Source organism: Microcaecilia unicolor, chromosome 7 (genome assembly GCF_901765095.1).
Source record: "Microcaecilia unicolor chromosome 7, aMicUni1.1, whole genome shotgun sequence".
Lineage (NCBI taxonomy): Eukaryota > Metazoa > Chordata > Amphibia > Gymnophiona > Siphonopidae > Microcaecilia > Microcaecilia unicolor.
The window spans coordinates 207188684-207207491 of NC_044037.1; the positions used below are offsets into that span (position 1 = coordinate 207188684).

The 18808-nt window shown below is 39.6% G+C and overlaps 1 protein-coding gene across 1 annotated transcript in view; it reads right to left on the reverse strand.

Moving 5' to 3' along the window:
• Nucleotides 1-18808, reverse strand: part of WDR75 (WD repeat domain 75) — a 93708-nt gene that overhangs the window by 53023 nt on the left and 21877 nt on the right. The window contains exons 5-12 of the mRNA XM_030209594.1: nucleotides 16946-17070; nucleotides 11985-12055; nucleotides 11577-11693; nucleotides 8004-8092; nucleotides 3812-3970; nucleotides 2608-2667; nucleotides 2396-2511; nucleotides 203-378 (exon numbers count right to left, since the gene is read on the reverse strand). Coding sequence (XP_030065454.1) covers nucleotides 203-378; nucleotides 2396-2511; nucleotides 2608-2667; nucleotides 3812-3970; nucleotides 8004-8092; nucleotides 11577-11693; nucleotides 11985-12055; nucleotides 16946-17070 — 913 coding nt within the window. The remainder of the gene's footprint in view (nucleotides 1-202; nucleotides 379-2395; nucleotides 2512-2607; nucleotides 2668-3811; nucleotides 3971-8003; nucleotides 8093-11576; nucleotides 11694-11984; nucleotides 12056-16945; nucleotides 17071-18808) is intronic.

Genomic DNA, 18808 nt, shown 5'->3' on the forward strand with positions numbered 1-18808 from the left:
TACTGGGGAGTTTCCGGCAGCACATGACCACATATAGGGAGGCAAAAGGATTGCTCTCTATCTCCACCTGCTGGTAGATGGACACAACCCACCAGTCTATGGATTGATCAGCATGATGATATGGAATTGCATCTTTAAAAAAAAAAAAAAAAAAAAAAGAGAGAGAGAGAGAGAGCGGTAAGAGCCATCCTGTTAATCTCACCTCTGAATTTTCTCATCATATGACCAGAATTTTAACTGCAGTTCCAGTTCAGCTTCTTTTTCTTGGTACTCTTCAACTGTGGCTAGCCAGGTACCTGCTTTGCTGAATGCTGCTTTCACCAACTCAACCTGCTTCAGTCCAGACTGGTGGATGTATTCCTGCTGTACAATATCCAACTGCATGTGCAAGAAATCCAGCATCAGACCTTAAACACAGCAACCAAAAAACCAAGAGGAACAAGACAAACCTAACAAATGAATTTGTCTCTTTTTCTGTATAGGAGGAGCCAGTGACCCTGTAAAAAGAATTGCCTAGGAACCTTCAGGTAAGTAAGAAATCTGTCACACTTAGTGAAGCACACTACAAATAAAATTTAAAATTCCAATACACAGAACAAGTGCCCGACAAAATGATGCGTTATGTAAAAAAGTGCACAATGCAACCACACACACATATATATATATTTATGTATACACACAAAAATACCTTCTGCTTACAGGAAAGCTACATGAATGCCACAGATTATAGCATTCTTGCAAATGTTCCATATGGACTTGTGTCGGAGGCTCAGGTTTAAAAACAATTGTCTAAGCTATGCTGTGTGCCTACACTCTTGTAAAACATACCATAGCAGGAAGCATTATACACTACTGAAGCTGTCTGCTTTTAACTCTTACAAGATCTTAGAGAATTTTGGGGTTAATATTTTCAGTATGAAGTTTTACATTTTGTTTTTGATTTTAATACTTATGTACAAACAGATCTTTTTCAGAGATAGGCAAACTGTAGAACTAGAAGATGTGAAATGAGGTTTGATTTGATTTAACTTGATATATTATAATTACAAAAAAAAAATGTGTTTAAGCGGTGTACAATATCTGTATACTCTTACATCGATGTATAGGTGGTTCAAGCCATGTCTCTCTAATGGTTGAGTACAATGTTTTCTGCTATCTTGTTGAAGAATTTAATAAAGATGGATCTGAACATTAAACACTACAATCTCAACTAATACAATATAAAAAGCATAAAAATCATAACTATCTAATTAACCAGGTTGCAGGGTGGTAGACTCAGGAGTAACATTAGAATAGTGGATGCCTGGAATACCCTCTCAGGGGAGGTGGTGGGAAAAAAAACCCAGTGCATGTAGGATAAACACAGAGGATCCCTATATAGAAAGGGCATGGAATGAAAGAGAAAATAAAGCTGCAAGGAGCAGCCTGTACAACTCTAGCCACAAAAAGTACAAAATTACTATTTATCTGGAGGTTAATCCACAATCAACAAAGTAGTACAAATTTGCTAGTGGAATAGTCCGCCTATATCTTTACACGAGGACCAAGGGTGGAGTGTGGAGAAAAAAAATGCGATAATCCCCAGATTTCGATGGAACATGGAGTGTGGACAGTTGAAGACTTGTGGAACAAGTGCTTTAACAGTAGTCTTGGTTAAGTGAAAAGACGGTCTACACACATTTACAACTTAATTTTGGAAAATGATTTGAAAAGTAGCAGCTTCCAGGTATTGTTAACTGCATCACTCTGAAGCAAGCCCACCCTGTAATTAGACATAGTATAGGGATGGATATAATGGCACATTGTTTTGTATGTAACTTCACATAACACTCTATGATTATGTGTATTGTAGGGCAGCCTGGATGGACAATACAGACTCATCTATTTATTATTTGCATTCAGAGAATCCCTGACCTAGTCCAATAGCAAACAGACCAAAATCAGGGTCCTCATGACTGGCTAGGTGTGTCTCGATGACTGAGTTTAGAATCCCTGATCTAGTCCAATAGCAAACGGACCAAAATCAGAGTCCTCATGTGAGCAGTCCATACCAGTCCTTCTCCCTTGGAATAACCGAGAGCAAGGAGTACATTTCACATCAGTTCCTCTGTTTTGCCTTCAAGCACGTGGCATGCAACATTAGTGAAAAGAATGAAAGTTGGGGCTTCTGTTAATGTGTGCTTGCCAGGCAAAAAGGACAGATTCAAAAAAAATATGTTTCTTACAGAGCAATACCTCCCAAAATATGGAATGAGCTTTTCTTGGTTCTTGCTCCAATTTTCTCTCATGCTATTTGTTTCTTACATTTCAGCTTTCTCACTGACCAAAAGGACTGCCCTTTTCAGAACAACCCCAAACCACGTGTCCCAGTCTGAACTATATTTGGCTGACTTACATTGTATAGCTGCTTGTCACTGTGCAGGGAGTAAAACTGGAGGTGACCGGGCTTCCCATTCAGAACCAAGGCTTTAGTTTGAGGATCGACAAGTAATCCTGTCTTGATATCATTCCCTGAAAGAACAGTATAGCAGGGCTGCTAGATGAGAATATTTCATCCATTCAGCAAGAGTCACAAAATTGCTCCAATTCAATAAATGCTGTGCGTACCTTTCACTAAACCCTGGATGACTGCAGAAACTGTCAAGTTCACTTTTATAATGGTTATCTCTGTAAAAGAACAAATCTAAAATCAGGATGCTTGAAAGATTTGCTATCACAGAACAACATTTTCAGTCTCCACCAACAACAGTATTTAAGAATGCGCTGTTTTCCACAGCCCTCTCTAGCCAAGGTCCCATGACCTTTACAGCCCAAGTGGCTCTGATGCATATGTATAGCCTTTCTGGGACAAACTGTCCCCAGCCAGGTGCAGTTCTTAGAAATCAAACAGATTCTAAAGGAAAACAAAAACAGACCTATCTTCTTCGGCACTGTTTTAACACAGTATTTATGGGCAAGTTGAACATATTTTTCGATAAGCAGTCAACATGTATTCTCTAGTAACCTTATGAAAAAGCAATTTCTTAAAAAATTTAATTTTTAAAAGTTTTGCTCGACATGGAAGTGTTTTTTCAAAGCACTTAGACTTACGACGTTATATAGTAACCTATGGAACGTTGTTACATTTGTACCCCGCGCTTTCCCACTCATGGCAGGCTCAATGCGGCTTACATGGGGCAATGGAGGGTTAAGTGACTTGCCCAGAGTCACAAGGAGCTGCCTGTGCCTGAGGTGGGAATCGAACTCAGTTCCTTAGGACCAAAGTCCAAAGTCCACCACCCTAACCACTAGGCCACTCCTCCACTTCTCCATGGTAACCCTGACAAAAAAAAAAAAATTTACAGGGCACTACCAATATGTCTAGCCTTGATGGAATGCTACAGAATCCACGAGGGCTCAGCTTCTTCTTCCTCTCATACCCCATATCACTAGATGTACTTCTCTGTAGTGACTTGGGGCAGGATAGCAAAGCGAAAAGATGAAGACTATGGGCCTTGCCATCCCCCCCCCCCCCCCCCATATTGGAATGTTTCAGGGAGGGGGGGGGGGGGGGGGGAGAAGGGAAGAGAGGCAGGGTGCCAGTGGTTGTTTGCTTAGCTAAAGTTAAGAGATGTCCTCTTTACAGCAGCAGATTTGAATGTTACCACTAGTAAGAGGCACTGGTGCTTTAACCCTGCCCCACAAATCTTAAGATCATATAATATTACAGTTAGAGTACCAATACATAATAAAAGGTTGGAAAATTTCCAAGCGTGGTCAATTGCCAGGAATCCTTTGGATCATGACTTGGCTAAAGAGAATGTGGACTTACTGTTGTCTATGTGCGACGTGGAGTATAAAGCTCCATCAGGAGAGGTTGCAATATATTCAATAGTTGATCCCAGACGAGGCAGGAACTCTCTTTTACTTTCAGATCCATGGCGCCACTGAACCAGCACCGACTCGACCCCACCACTCAACAGGCAGGTACCTGTTAGGCAGAAAGAAGAAGAAATGAGAGTGATCAAGATGCTGGAGAGGGGGAGGGAACTCAGCCAAGCTCAGCTCCAATTCTGAACTGCTGATTGCATGAGTTTCTGTATTGTCTTGTGAAGACAAACTCAGAAAAACAAACTGGGTGAGGTGAAATGGGCTCTAAGGCCTCTTCCTCCTCAGAAACCTTCCTAGTCCCTTGAGGAATATTTTATCTGCAGCTAAAACCTTAATATTTAATACTTCTCTCAAATATTTTTTCAGCAATAGCAGTGGTGCTAAGTAGTACGCTTTAGGAAAACTGAGGAAATGAAGACTTTGAGTTGAAGCTACAGTGTGGTAAATTTAAAACGAATCGGAGAAAATTTTTCTTCACCCAACGTGTAATTAGACTCTGGAATTCGTTGCCGGAGAACGTGGTACGGGCAGTTAGCTTGACGGAGTTTAAAAAGGGGTTAGATAGATTCCTAAAGGACAAGTCCATAGACCGCTATTAAATGGACTTGGAAAAATTCCGCATTTTTAGGTATAACTTGTCTGGAATGTTGTTACGTTTGGGGAGCGTGCCAGGTGCCCTTGACCTGGATTGGCCACTGTCGGTGACAGGATGCTGGGCTAGATGGACCTTTGGTCTTTCCCAGTATGGCACTACTTATGTACTTATGTGAAAGTGTTAACTTGAGAGTCAACCTCAGAGGTCTGAGAAACCACATTTCGCAGTTTTCTATCAAGGTCATACAAATCTTTTTTTAGGGTTTTTTTCTTTGGATCAATATTTTTATTGAAAAAACACATACACAAATATGTGCATTTGGTAACAACCATTTAACAGCATATATAACCAAAATCTGGATGCCCCTAAACCCCCCACTTATAAGATCCACCTTTCCCATTAGTGCCTCCCAAACCCCTAACCCTGCTGTCACACCCTCGCCTACATTGTTCCTTCAGACAACAGGCTTTTACATACTGACTCTACATATACAGTGTCTCAGATCCTTCAATATAATTTCAGCCCCTTGAGAGGGCTTAACCAATTTGGTTGAAGTACTCAATTTACTTGGAAACTGGACAGTGTTGAACTGCTACAACACTTCCTGGACTATTCTCAATGTGCTCCATATGAGAATCTTCCAGTACAGGAGCACCTGTTGTCCCTCTATTCTAGGGGATAAATACTGGGGCTAGATAATAAAATGGGGGATAGAGGAGGAGAATTCTAGCACCCACACTTAAAAGAAGCTTCTGCTCTGTACTCACAGAACCCTATGGGATGCAGTCACCTGGAGGGGTTTCACATACTGATCCATAAGTCCCTGAACACCAGATAGTGTAGAATATATAATTGAACTATTTCCTTTCCTCTTTCCCATCTGGGTTTACTTGTTGCTACTCCCCTGCTCCAAGGTGCTCTGAAGGGGTTCCAATGGGGCCTGACACACCCCTTCAGGCACGTGCCTGCAGCTTTGTCCCACTAAGGACGCCTGATTAAATAGTGGTGTCAATCACCGATTATGTCACTGTAAATTCCAGATCTTCTGCCTGCAACAAAAGATGTAATTTGAGCACCCACTCTGTCTCCCACAGTTGTGCCTGCACTGAGATGACTATCTGGCGCTCACTCCTGTAAGAAGGTAAATGTGTTCTTTATTGTTTAGCTCATTTTTCCAAATAATTCTTAAGATAGGTAGCATTATGAATAATTCAGGCACAATAAGCCCCTTCCCCAAAGAGTTTACAATATAAATGAACCAGAGGTAACAAAGGGTAAAGTGACTTGCTCAAAGTCACCATGAATGTCAGGAAAGGAAGAAAGATTTGAACCCGATTTCTCTGTTTCTCAGATCATTGCTCTAACTACCTGGCCACTTCATTCATTCCAAATGCTCTCTGGACACCTGGGTACAACACATGAATTCATATTCTCCCTTATAAAATGGCTTTATAACCTAAGAGCTCCATACAGCTATTACCAGTCCTCCAAGTTCAGACTTGGCATCATTTTCTGTTTCCCCTTTGATTCTTGAATGCAATATTGAAGTACGTGGACCATAAAAGAACACTGAGAGTCCTCTCATTCTAACACTGCATTCTGATAATGATATAGATGTCACACCTGAACAGAACTCAGATGCCCAGTAATAACTTACAACTTAACTAAAAATGTTTTTACTGCTGTAATTGCCTATTGCTGATGTTTGATCTATTCTTACTGTACACCGCCTTGAGTGAATTCTTTCAAAAAGGTGGTAAATAAATCCTAATAAATAAATAACCTGTACTAGATTTATAACAACGACCCAGCTAGATATCTATCATATCTGTGGCTGACCCTGACCTTGTGCCACACAGCAGCTTTCATTCATTCACTCCACTGGATGTACACCATAGGTTATTCAGCAGTAGCTGGTTTCATTTAAGATATTCCTCATAAACTGTCAAAGCCATTATGGGCTCTCAGACACTATTTGTAAGTTTCAGAATGATCATGCCCTGCAGGTGTTAATTGCCCTAGTAATCTCCGATTGCCTTGAGGCACTATTAATATTTGTAAGGGGACTGAGTAAGAACAAATCTAATCAACGCTCATTTGGTGTAAGAAAACCAAATCAAAAACAGGTCCCGTTTACAGCAACGAAAGCATTTCACTTTGATCTCACTGCTGTGCTCTCCTCCATACTCAGCCACTGACACCACCCAGGCTTATAAGCAAGAACACAGGAAATACCTATTCTCATGTTTAAACCTATAGTGGTGTCGGTGGCTGTCAGAAGAGAACACAGCAGTATGAGCAAAACATGCTCTCGCTGCTGTGAAGGCTGAGCTGGCGAGGTGAGCTTTCGGCGGCGTGAGTCAGTGCCTCATCTGGCTCATGCCCTGCCACTGGCACAGAGTGGTTGTTCATTTTTGATGTCTGAACCAGTGCATGCTCACATGATTACACCTTGAGGGTTTGCTCTTTGATCTTTGTGATTACTTTGCAGAAATGACTAGGTTTTTTTATTTTTATTTTGCTTTTTATCTGATCCTAGGTGTGTTGTGAAAAGTTTGCCTAAACCACTTCTCCAAGTAAAAAGGCATGCTTATACTGAAACTAGTACTGAGACTGCCTGCTTAAGTAAGACAAGCTATTCAAAATATTTTCTTAAACGGAGTTCACTTTTAAAAGGGGTAGATCAGATGATTATAAATATTTGAAGTTTGTTCCATCTTGACGTGGTTAACATACATATATGTACCCTTCTTTTTCACAAATGAAGAACTCATTGGATATACTACAGTTTTTGTTGGCTGGCAATATTAAATAGGCAAATATTATTTCAGCTTTGCATTTAAATTTTTTTTTTATTTACTTTGTGCCATTGAAACATGGCTGGCTGAAACCTTGAATCAAATATGTCCTCCAGAATTCATAACTGCATAATAGAATAAATGGGCATGGAGGTGTATTGCTGTTTGTACATAAGATCTCCTACTTTAGAACCTGTGCAAGCTTTTCCGACATCGAGATATTTTTATTACAAAAGGTTGGGGGGGGGGGGGGGGGCATGTGTTTGGTATTTATTCCTCCTAGCCATGATTCTTATGACTTTATGCTACTTGTTGAATAGCTGTTAAATCTCAAATTTGGATTATTCTAAAATTGATAATGTGCACTTTAAGCTGAAAACCGTGACCGTACCGAAAAATCTATTCATTGCAAATTAAAATTGCACAGTGCTAGCTGTACATTTTTTGGTTTCTCTCTTTCAGTTTAGTTCAGAGAAAAAGCCTGCATAAAGTCTTCTCTGCCAAATATAACAGTGGCACAACCAGTTCTTACACAAGGTATCTCCATGTCTATAAACGGACCAGAACCCAGCTATGCACACAGACGCAAGCACAGGTTTTTCTACTTATCCAAACCTGCATATTGCTTTTGGAGCTCTATAAAGGCATCACTGAAGACAGCAGTTCAAGTTTCATGTCTGCTCAGGGAACTGTGTTTTTTTATTTTTTATTTTTGTTCCAGTTAAAATATTCACTCTCACCTTCAGCTGAGAAGGCCAGATCCATCACTTCATCTGAATGCCAATGGAGGCTGGAATATGTGTAGTCCCTCTTGTGATGAAAATTTCTCCTATTAAAATGGGAATACACATGTAAATTGCAACACTGACATATAAAGCATAGGCAGTTCAATTCAGTTTTCATATATTTTACAGAAATTGTGTTTGACTGAACAGGAAGATCAAATGAAAAAACATAAAGGGGATACAGAATGGGTGCACAATGCCTTACAATAGCAGATGGTCTGAAGGGAATAAGCGGAGAAAGAGTGGCTTATGGAATTCTCTCCAATCTTCTTTCCCACACGCGTGTGGTCTTATCTCTGTATCTCTATCTCAGAGGGAAGGGGACTGAGAATGGAGCAGTGGTTTGTGAAGAACAAAGTAAAATCAAGAGAAATAATGTATCAACCTCTTAGATGTCATTGTCGACCAAATCTGGAAGGATGGATTTTATAATTTAACTGCAACATGTCACTGTCCCACAACAGAAGGTATTAGCTGGCACATACAGCAACCCAAGAGTGCTATATAAGTCAATCAGTAGGTTCCTCAGTAGAATTTTCAAAACAGAAAATGAATGTACATCTGAATCACTAAGAGGTAGCCCATCAAAAATAAGGGTGTGGCAGGGAAATCAAATGGAGCATTCCTCATGGAATTATTTCCACTACCATGGCACCCTTGATTACAAATCTCTTCATGTCCTGGTTTGAGGAATGCTTTGTTAAAACTTCAGTAATGAAGGTCAACATTAAAATGTGGGTTAGGTTCATAGATGGCTTTTTTTTTTATTTGGATGGCAAAAAAGAAGAGATTGACTTCTTTTTAGACATTAATGGATGTCTTCCTAAAATAAAATTTGTACTAACCTGTTGTGAAAAATTTTCTTTTTTGGATATATTAAATCAAGAGAGCTGATGGATGTTATCAACAGTGTTTAGGAAAAATACTGATAGGAACACCCTGTTATGAGAGATGCCATCCTGACCCACTGACGAAGTCTGCTTATCTCAGTTCTGTCACGTGATGAGTATAAACAGCAATCTAAAATGTTGAGAAAGAAATTGGAACAGTGGTGCTATCCATGATGTACTGTCAGGAATGTGCCTATAAGAGGACCCTATATGATTGTGATTTGTGGTGGTCAACCCAGATGAGGAAGGAAAATAATGAAGATATGATCACTTGTGTGGTACAATATATTGGTGGAAGTAGACAGCTAGCTAAGGTTCTTAAGAGGCATTGGGTGTCTTAGGTACTCTACCAGCTTCTGCAGATAAAAGGACATGTTTAGCCTACAAGCAAAGTAGAAATCTAAAAGAGATCTTGTCACCTTCTTCCCCCTGAATGATTCCTGATACGTTGGGAGGTGCAAGAGGCAGTCATACATCCTGCAACAATTGCTCAATATGTGCTGTTACCCTTGCCGATTTCGTAAACCAGTCGATTTGAAGTATGATTTACAACATAGAACTACCTGTGACTCTGATTTTCTAGTGCATGCTATACAGTGTCCATGTTCAATGCTTTATGTAGGTCAAACCTCAAGAAAATTTAAAACCAGATGATTGAACACCATAGTGCTCTACGTAGAAAGTTAAAAAAGAGGCACCAATTGTAGAACACTGTTTAGACCAGCAGCATGCCTTCAAGGATCTGAAGTGTTTCACCACTGATCAGGTTACAGAAGATGTTGGGGGGAGATTTGGTGATTTTTAATGAGGTGAAGGTCACTGTAATTTTCAACCAATCAGAAATAACGTTTGGCTAGACTGGATGGACCGTGCAGGTCTTTTTCTGCCGTCATCTACTATGTTACTATGTGAAGACTGAACAGAAAGCAACCTATCGCAAGCTGACTGGTTTGCAACTGTTTGGTTAGTGCTTTAAAACTGGGATTAAGAATGCTGTGCAGCCATTTTAAAATGTGCTCAGTGAGTTGTATATGAACCACATTTAGTGAGCGAGTGTTTCACTGTTTTGGATGAAAAAGAATTCAATGTTTGGTGAAACTTTGCTTTTATTTTTCAGCAGTGAGAGGTGGTCTTTTCCCCCTCAAGGCAGCAATACTGGCACTGTGAAACAGTGGCTAATGTCAGGGAAATTTAAGACCAGCTGATGAAGCTACATAGCATGATTTTACAAATATTCTAAAAATTACAAAAAGCTATTTTGATGATTTTGAATAAATTTTGTAAATGGATTAAACAGAAGGGAAGGAGGGAGGTTTTGAGCCAATGATTGATGAAAAACAGGTGGGTTTTGAAAAGTTATATCTGTATGCCTGAGGCTTTTTCCTTCCCACTAAGCAAAAAAAAAAAAAAAAAATCAAGTATAAATCAAAATAGTGGACCGATTTTGGTTTTGTGAATTTTGAGCACAGTTTTAGTGAGGTGATATATTAACTTCACTCCTCTAATATACACTTTATTTCCACTCCTACAGGGTTTTGTGTGTGGAGATATGTCTGTGACTAGGAGAAGGGAGAGGCATTTTCAAAGAAGCAAGTCCCTAGCTGCTACGTTTCACTGTATCAAATGTTCTATGTTGCAAATTGCTCCTTCTCCCCTACAAATGCAATGGACCATTTCTCTGGAACCCGCAAGTCTTATCTGAACCGTTTTCAAAACCTGATGCATTTCTTCACGGGTTTTCCACCACATCAAAAATCTGGTCCCACTCTGTTCAATTTTCAGAGCGTTATTTCTCCCAAGAAAGACACTTCTCTCCTTATATACAATTTCTTTCTAATATCCACTGGATTGAAAAGAACATAAAACTCCAATTGTCAATATCTGTGTATTGTATTGTAATATTTATAACCTGCGCTTTCCCACTAGTCAGCATTTTAACAAGAAATTTTAATTTAGCGTTTTCCAGCAGACTTCTTTAAGGTGTTTTACAATGTTTATAGCATTTATAAGTAAAATGCTAAAATGAGCATAACAAAATACTGGAATACATCCCCCACCCACAATACAATTTCAAAATATGAAAAACAAACTTGAAATCCAGTTTAAACAAGTCTTTGTGTTTGGCAAAGGTTTCAAAGTTGGGGGCAAACTAAGAGCACTGCTTCCAGCCACTTGATTAGGAAAACAGTGGTGGCGGCTCTGTGTTAAGTCTACTCTGGCAAACCCTGTTTTCATTGTTACTACACAGCAGAGCCAAAATACTAAGCTAATAGTGGAGTATGTGAGCTGGCTGTCTCAGAAATAGAGTTGGAAAGCTCATACTCTCTGGATAGCACTTGTCAAAGAACCAAATGCTGGAGATGAGTCTTTAAAAGCATGTGCCAAAGGGCTCAACATATACCTAATCAAACTACTAAGTGTGTTATCTTGGTGCAGGCAGAGAAATGCAGAATTTAACTGAAGGTTGCTGTTAATGCTAGTGGCAGCTTTATAAGAAAAGTTTTCCAAATATCAAGCGTTATATCCCTTGAAATATTCCAATCCAAAAGTTTACAATTCAAGTGCTCTGGTTGCTCCTAGACACAACACAGAACAGTTTGAAAGCATCTTGTTTCTGATCTTATGTAAAGGAACTTACCAGAGACGGATTCTACCATCTTTATGCCCAGTTGCTATGCAGTCTTCCCGGGGATGGCATGCCACACATGTAAAGATGTTATTGGTTCCTTTCTTACCAGTTGCACTCAATGAAAACCTAAACAGTTTTTAAAAAATGCATTACTATATCCATGTATATGTGAATCAGATGCATCTGACTTCTGGTTTCTGCTAATTTTGCTATCCTTTCTTCAGCTCATTTCTCCTTCAGAGTCCGATACACGAAAAAGCTTTTCCCAGCATATGGATGTTATACAGAACAGAAACTCAGGCCCAACACAAAGAACACAAATGTTTCCAATGTTTTCTTTTTGCTCTCTCTACATGACCCATCACTGGATTAGAGCTTACATTTATTTGGGAGCACTACTGCTTCATTGCGTCTTACCTACAAATCTCTTTCTTCTTGAAAAAATAAACAGAAAGATGAAGACCTTTCACTGATGCCACAAATTCACCCTTTAACAAAGAAAACATATGTAAAGATTTTGCGTCCATATACTACTGAAAGAAAATACATATATAAAGATTGGTATTCTCACTGATCATGTTTGTGTACTTATGAGCCTTTGTGATGATAGGAAATGCACAAGATCCCCTGTTTACAACCTCTTCCCAGACTACTGTGAAAAATAAATCCATAATGCAATAGAGATGAGTTTTTTGTGTCAGACTTAAATCTATAACAAGAAACAAGTGTAGTGTTAAAATCAAGTATTAATAAAATCAACTTCTCTAAATAGAAAAACAAAGCTAGCCAGTTCTCGTTGGACTGAAACATTAACAGGGAAGAGACTAAACAATTCATTTAAAGTTGATGCAAAATTCATTGTTCAGCATACGTTTTTCAAATTTGCTTTTGGTTGGTAAATGATACACCTGGCAGTCATTTACTAGCAGAAAGTAATGGCTAGGACACAGATGTGTATTCATGAACCAAAGAGGAAAATATGGAGAAAGCATGGCTCATGGAATTCTTTCAACCCCTCTGTGATTGGGAGGTGTTGATTTGAATGTCCAAATCTCTTCCTTACCTTTTCTTTTTCAAGTTTAAGAACAGGCCATATTGAAATCAGTTGTTTGATTTTGTGGGTACTAGTTATGTCTTGCATGACCACCACCATGGATTAGGAGATACCACTGTATTGAAACATCTCTTGTTATCTATACTGAATGTTGTTCAATTAGGGTTTGATAGAGGAAACCAATATTTTCTGGTTACACTTGACATCATAGCTGCTTCTGATACTTTAATTCTATTGCAGACACTTGTAGCTATTGGAATAGGTGGAACTGCCAACAGAACATGGTACAATCACAACAAATACTCAGAACAACCAGGTCTCAAAGGATACAGCATAAACAAGATTTATACCCAAAGAAACCTCCCTTACTGCTCAAAGAATCTTACTTTATTTTCTCCCCTAAAATAAACAATAAAAGAACCCACCTCCCTTTACCCAGCTCCACAAGCTGGCAAAGCAACTATCTCACAAACACTAAGAACAATTGTTGACTTAAGATCTAAACAAAACTTGTATTTCAACTGTCCCCAAACTCTCCCCCATTTATTTGTTGCGCCTCTACATAACACTGTCAATTTTTACATGTTAAATACATATAACCCAATTTAGCTTGCTATTTTGTCAACAAAAGCACCTCTCTCTCTTTCCAATTGGCTTCCAAAGTCAGTTTTGCTGCATGAAAGCATAATCTTGCCAACATCATTTGCAACATTTATTTAACAAGAAAATTCCCGATTCCCACGGTACCATCAGCCCAGTGTACTATTTAACCTAAAACTGTACTTTTCCAAAAGGTTTTAGCTTTTGGACACTCCCACTAGATATGACCTGGAGTGCCCTTCTCACCACAATTTCACCAGCAAGCCAGCGAAGCCTGTGGGTACTAATGTTGACTACTGGCAGGGGGTGGGATATCAACGATAAAGGACATCTACGATATTTGTTTTTGCCAGAGCTTCCTCAATCACCTTCCACTCATCTGAACCATAACTAACCCTCAATTCTCTTTCCCACCTTTGCCTATGCAACAACTCCAATGGTTGCTGGACCTGCAAATGTCTATACAGGGCTGCTTCCAGATGCCTAGTGAAATGAGAGCCCTTACAGATCTCTTCCAAAAATGTGGGTTCCCCCTCCAGATGGGCTCTGTCTTACTCCTCAGACAGTGCAACAAATAGAGGTAGGCATATTGATGTACAGTGGCCAGGTGATAATCCTTGACCAAAACTCCTAATGAGATAACCTCCAAGTTTTCTCTATTATTTGAGCCACATTTAATAATCCTTGCATTTCCCACTGTTCATATGCAGGAGACACTAACCCAGGCCCAACATGTATGGACATATGTCTAGACAGTTGGAAATCTGGGAGTGCACATATCCCATCCCACACCTTAACTGTAAGCTGTGCAGTAGGACAAATATTCTCATCCAATACTCTACATCACCAAGGCAGCCAAATAAGGTAATTCAAAGGGTTGCCCCTACCATGGTTGTTCTATGCCTATCCAGAGCTTATACGGGTGATTCTGAAACCACTAGGTGGAACTGTCTTTAAGTGGGTCCAATCTTACTTCTATGGCAGAACTCAGAATTATATTTGGAATTTTGTCAACAGGTCTTTGCCCAGTGTTTACTGGAAGATACCCCAGGGCTCAACTTTGCTTTTTTATTTAATATCTATGTGGTTCCCCTGTGTACTTTATGGAAGTGGGGGAAGTTTGCAGGATGCTAAGGCAACTGTAGGCAGGGCAGTTGCTCGTGGAGTGTTTTGGGGTGGGACAGTTTGAAACAAGTCCCTAACCTAAATGTTTTACTGTATGTAAGTTTCTATGGTACAAAAGCTGGAACTCTTTTTCCAACAGAAATACACTGGGCCACATTTTGGGGGGCTTATTTCTTCAGAATCCCCAGTCTGATTTTGCACATTTTCAAACTTAATGTGTCTTTTTATGTATTTTTATTCTCACTTATCAAGAGTCATCCCATTATGTTAAATTTTCAAAGTTATTTTGACTCAAAATAGACATTCTCGACTACTCTTGTATAATTCTTTCCAACATCTGCTGGGTTGGAAACAATAAAATGCAGACCTTTTTATTCATACTATGTATTAAATTCACAGAATTTTTATAGCATCATGTTACTCTCTGTGTTGCAGTGGTAGGGTATATATGTTATAAATAGTTCAGTTATAATTTTTAAAAGATCATGTGGCTCATAATATATTTAGAGGGCTTAACTGTGCAAGCATGAAAACAAGTGTAGTTTAAGCACATAAAGGGTAATTTTATAAACCAGTTTCACACCTAAAATGCTGTTCTAGGTGAGTAAACAGGCTCTTATAAAATTAGATCATGCCTAATAGTACAAACAGGGCAAGCCAGCATGTACTTTTACAGTAAGCATTCCTAGGAGAGGAGTTGGGGGCAGAGTTGCAATTTACATATAAAATACACATGTATGCATTAACCCGAGTGGGCGTAATTTCCACACCATCAATCCAGACATGATGTACGCAGGATTGATGCTAGTATTTTATAAAGACACACAGGTTAAGCCTATTAACCCTGGATCCCCGTTATAAAGTTACTCACACTGGCTACACAAACTCGGTGGATTGTAATTTTTGCTATTTCAGCTCTTTGATTTGGACATCTGTGCATGCTTTATCTTTTATAAGTGTTTTTTATACTTATTTCTCTGTTTAAATTTCCGGACATACATGTTCTTTCTTGATCACCCCTTTCATCTACACTAAGGGGCTCATTTTCAAAGCACTTAGATTTACAAAGTTCCACAGGTTACAATGTATCTTTGCAAGTCGAAGTGCTTAGAAAATAAGCCTCTAAATGGATGAAGAACAAAAACACATTTCACACATTTATCTGTGAAACCAGGAAATCATGACCCCTAATCACATTATACTGCAACTTCAACTTTGTTTTACCTAGCAGGCGGCAGCAGAATATAGATTACATTGCTCAGGCTTATGTTTGCACAGGTGTGTTAACCAAACACTTAAAGTTTCCATCTGACTTGTACCAAGGAGTAAAAGAGAGATTCAGACTTGAATGCAGACTTGCTCCTTTACTACCACCAGCTGCCTCAACAGATGTGGGGACAAAAAGGCCTAACTTAACAGAACAACCTATTTTTAGAGCTTCCATGTTTCAGGGCCCTGTTTACAAAGGTGAATAGCATTTTTAGCGAATGCTAAAAATTAGCATGACCTAACCGTGTAGATGCCCATAATATTCCTATGGGTGTCTACACAGTTAGCAAATGCTAAAACCGCTAGTGTGCTTTTGTAAACAGGGCCCTAAGTGTTTATAAACTGTAAATTCATGAATTTTCCAGCAAATCAGGTGTTTGAAGGTACTGAAAGTTTGCATTTTGTATAAGTTTTCAGGTAATAAAAAATATTAATATGTACCTTGCGTGGTTAAATATGACTTCTTTAAAAGTTTCATAAATGCTTTTATTTTCTATTTATACAAATAAAATTCACTGAAGCAAAGCCTTTCACTTGAAGTGTAAAAACCCTAAACTCAGCCTTGCTCTCATAGGTCTTCTCTTTTTCACCTGCCTCTGATCTTTTCAGCAGCACAGGTGTAGCTATAAAGACAATTTTTGGATAGGCTAATGGATGGCACAGGTGAGCATGAGGCATTTCCTCTCTAACCCGTTCGCTGCAAAAGCATGCGTGGGGGGGGGGGGGGGTACCAACACTGGCAGATGGGACCACTGCTGCTAATTGCCAGTGCTTTGATGGCCAGAAGGTTTGGGCTAAGGATATGTTCAGCTGGTGGGGCTTGGGGAATCTTCACGACCTACAGCAGCAGTGCATGCCACTGCTGAGCGGTGGGTGGGCCTGAGCTGAAAGCGAATGGGCCCCATGCCCACCCAGAGCCTCCCATGGCTACGTCCGTGGTGATCAGTTAAAGAAGAGCAGCAGACAGCTGTGGCAACTGGCCCCTTGTTTTTGCAACACTCCTGCAAGTGCACGGAACCTGGACAGCAAAATGATACATTTTGTTGCTCTGTGTCCCCTTTCTTTTTGTGCCAGTCTCGTAAAGTGTGATGTAGTAGCAGTGACCTAATGATGCCCTCACTGGGCAGCTATCAAAGGTGCACAGGAGTGAAGGCAGTCATTTCCAGGGTTTTCCAATTATAACTGAAAATGCTGATTTCTCAAAATCAGAGGTTGAGGGAGGGCGGGATGCATGACTTATCAGCGTCTTTTGGTTATAACCAAAATCAGATGCCCTAGTTATCCTTAAACACTTTCTGAAGTGGAGCAAATATGTACTAAGCAAACTTACGTCTCTCCCAAAAGCTGTACACTTAGGCAACTGGCTGACATCCTCCAGAATAACTGACAGGTCCTTGGTTTCAACTTCTTGCTCTGTTGTCTTTGGTAGTTTCACAGAAACCAGCTGAAATGTGTCTGAAATAAAATTAGGATCTCAATTTCCCGTAGGTAACTGTACCCAATCAATAAAGCCTGCTTAACAGGGCCCACAGTAGACATATGTCATAAAAGCTTTTATTCATACTACAAGATGTTCCAGATATAACAGAATAGCAAACATTAGAAATGCCAACAGGCAGCTTCCAGTAATGGTCTTGTTGCATCTTATGGTTCCAATTTTTTGGCATGGCAGTTTCCTCTTGCTTCTTTGGCTTCCAGCTGAATCAAAACCAGCCTCTGTTGGCCAATGATATCATGAGCCTTCATTCACAACCACCTAGGTATTTTTATACCTCTGAAATTCAGCCCAGCCATTACAGACAGAGCTCTCACTCAGGGGTCCAAAAAATTGAGGCTCCTGTCAGAGCCTAGTTTTTATGGACCTTAAATCAAGAAACTAATGGGGAATTTTTATAACTGGGTGCCTGTAGTTATGCAGACATTACATGTGTAAAGTGCAAGGTCGGCATACACATGAGCGAACCATGGGAGGGGTATGGGTATGTCTCCCACTTATGAGCATAACTTACAAAAATACTATAAGTTATGCACATTGTATGGTGCACTTCGGTGTGCTTAGTTTCACCACCCATCAACCTGGAGCAAATAGTTGCACCTAAATGTAGGCAAACCAGTTCTCGGTGCACAGATGTCATTATAGAATTGGTGCACCTAACTGAAGGGGCCAAATTCTAGAACTGCCCAAGAAGGCGATTCTAAAACAGGGCTCCAGGTAAGAAGCCTATGCCATAAAGTAACATAAGAACACACAATCCCTTTTAGAGCATAAGTTTAAATACATGTGTAAAAGTTAGGCCCAAGCACTTATGCCAACCGTAGAGCCGATGTGCTAAATGCTGGAGATACACACAAAATTTATAGTATTCGATAAGTTATGTGCGAGTCCCATAGAGGTGTACGCCTTGCTATCAAATACATACTATGTAAGTTATTGCACAGATTTACAGACTAGCGCTTAGGCTGAATTTTGGAAGCTTAGTGCACATGTGCCCACACACACATGTAAATTCTATTATTTTAAACATTTACACGCATAATCAGCAAGTACACGTTAGTGTATGTTACAAAATTACCCCCAAAGGGGATAACTTTATAAGCAAATTCTACATGTAGAAGAGTATTTTACAAGCTCACATAGGCACTCATAAAATTGCCCAGTATACACATGCATAAAAATAAGCAATAAGAAACAAAAGGGGGGGGGGCCTTTTACTAGGCTGCATTAAAAAGTGGCCTGCGCTATGACTAGAACGTGGGTTTCCCGTGCTCCGAGGCTACTTTTAGCCTAGCCGTAAAAATAGCTGCATTTTCTATTTTTCAATAATGGCCACGTGCTAATTTTCTCATTAGCATGTGAGCCTTTATCCTCAATTATTTTCTAGGCAGTAAAAGCTCACATGCTTAGTCCCTTCGGTTGCGTTTTTGTTGTTCCCCCCCCCAACTCTTTACTGAATGGACATGAAACAAGGCTCTCCAGAACCCTTTTCAACAGTTCTGCATTAATTTTCTTGCATTTCTTATATTTAAAAGAAATGTAGATTTCCCTATGTCCTCTCTTTCTTGTATTTCCATTTATTATATTTCAAAGAGAAAAAAATATTTAAATTTTTTTCTTTGTTTGCTGTGAGGACCGTATGCCATGCTGCAAAAGCAAGCATTCTGTCCCTGCCTGACCTATGAAAGAAAGATTACA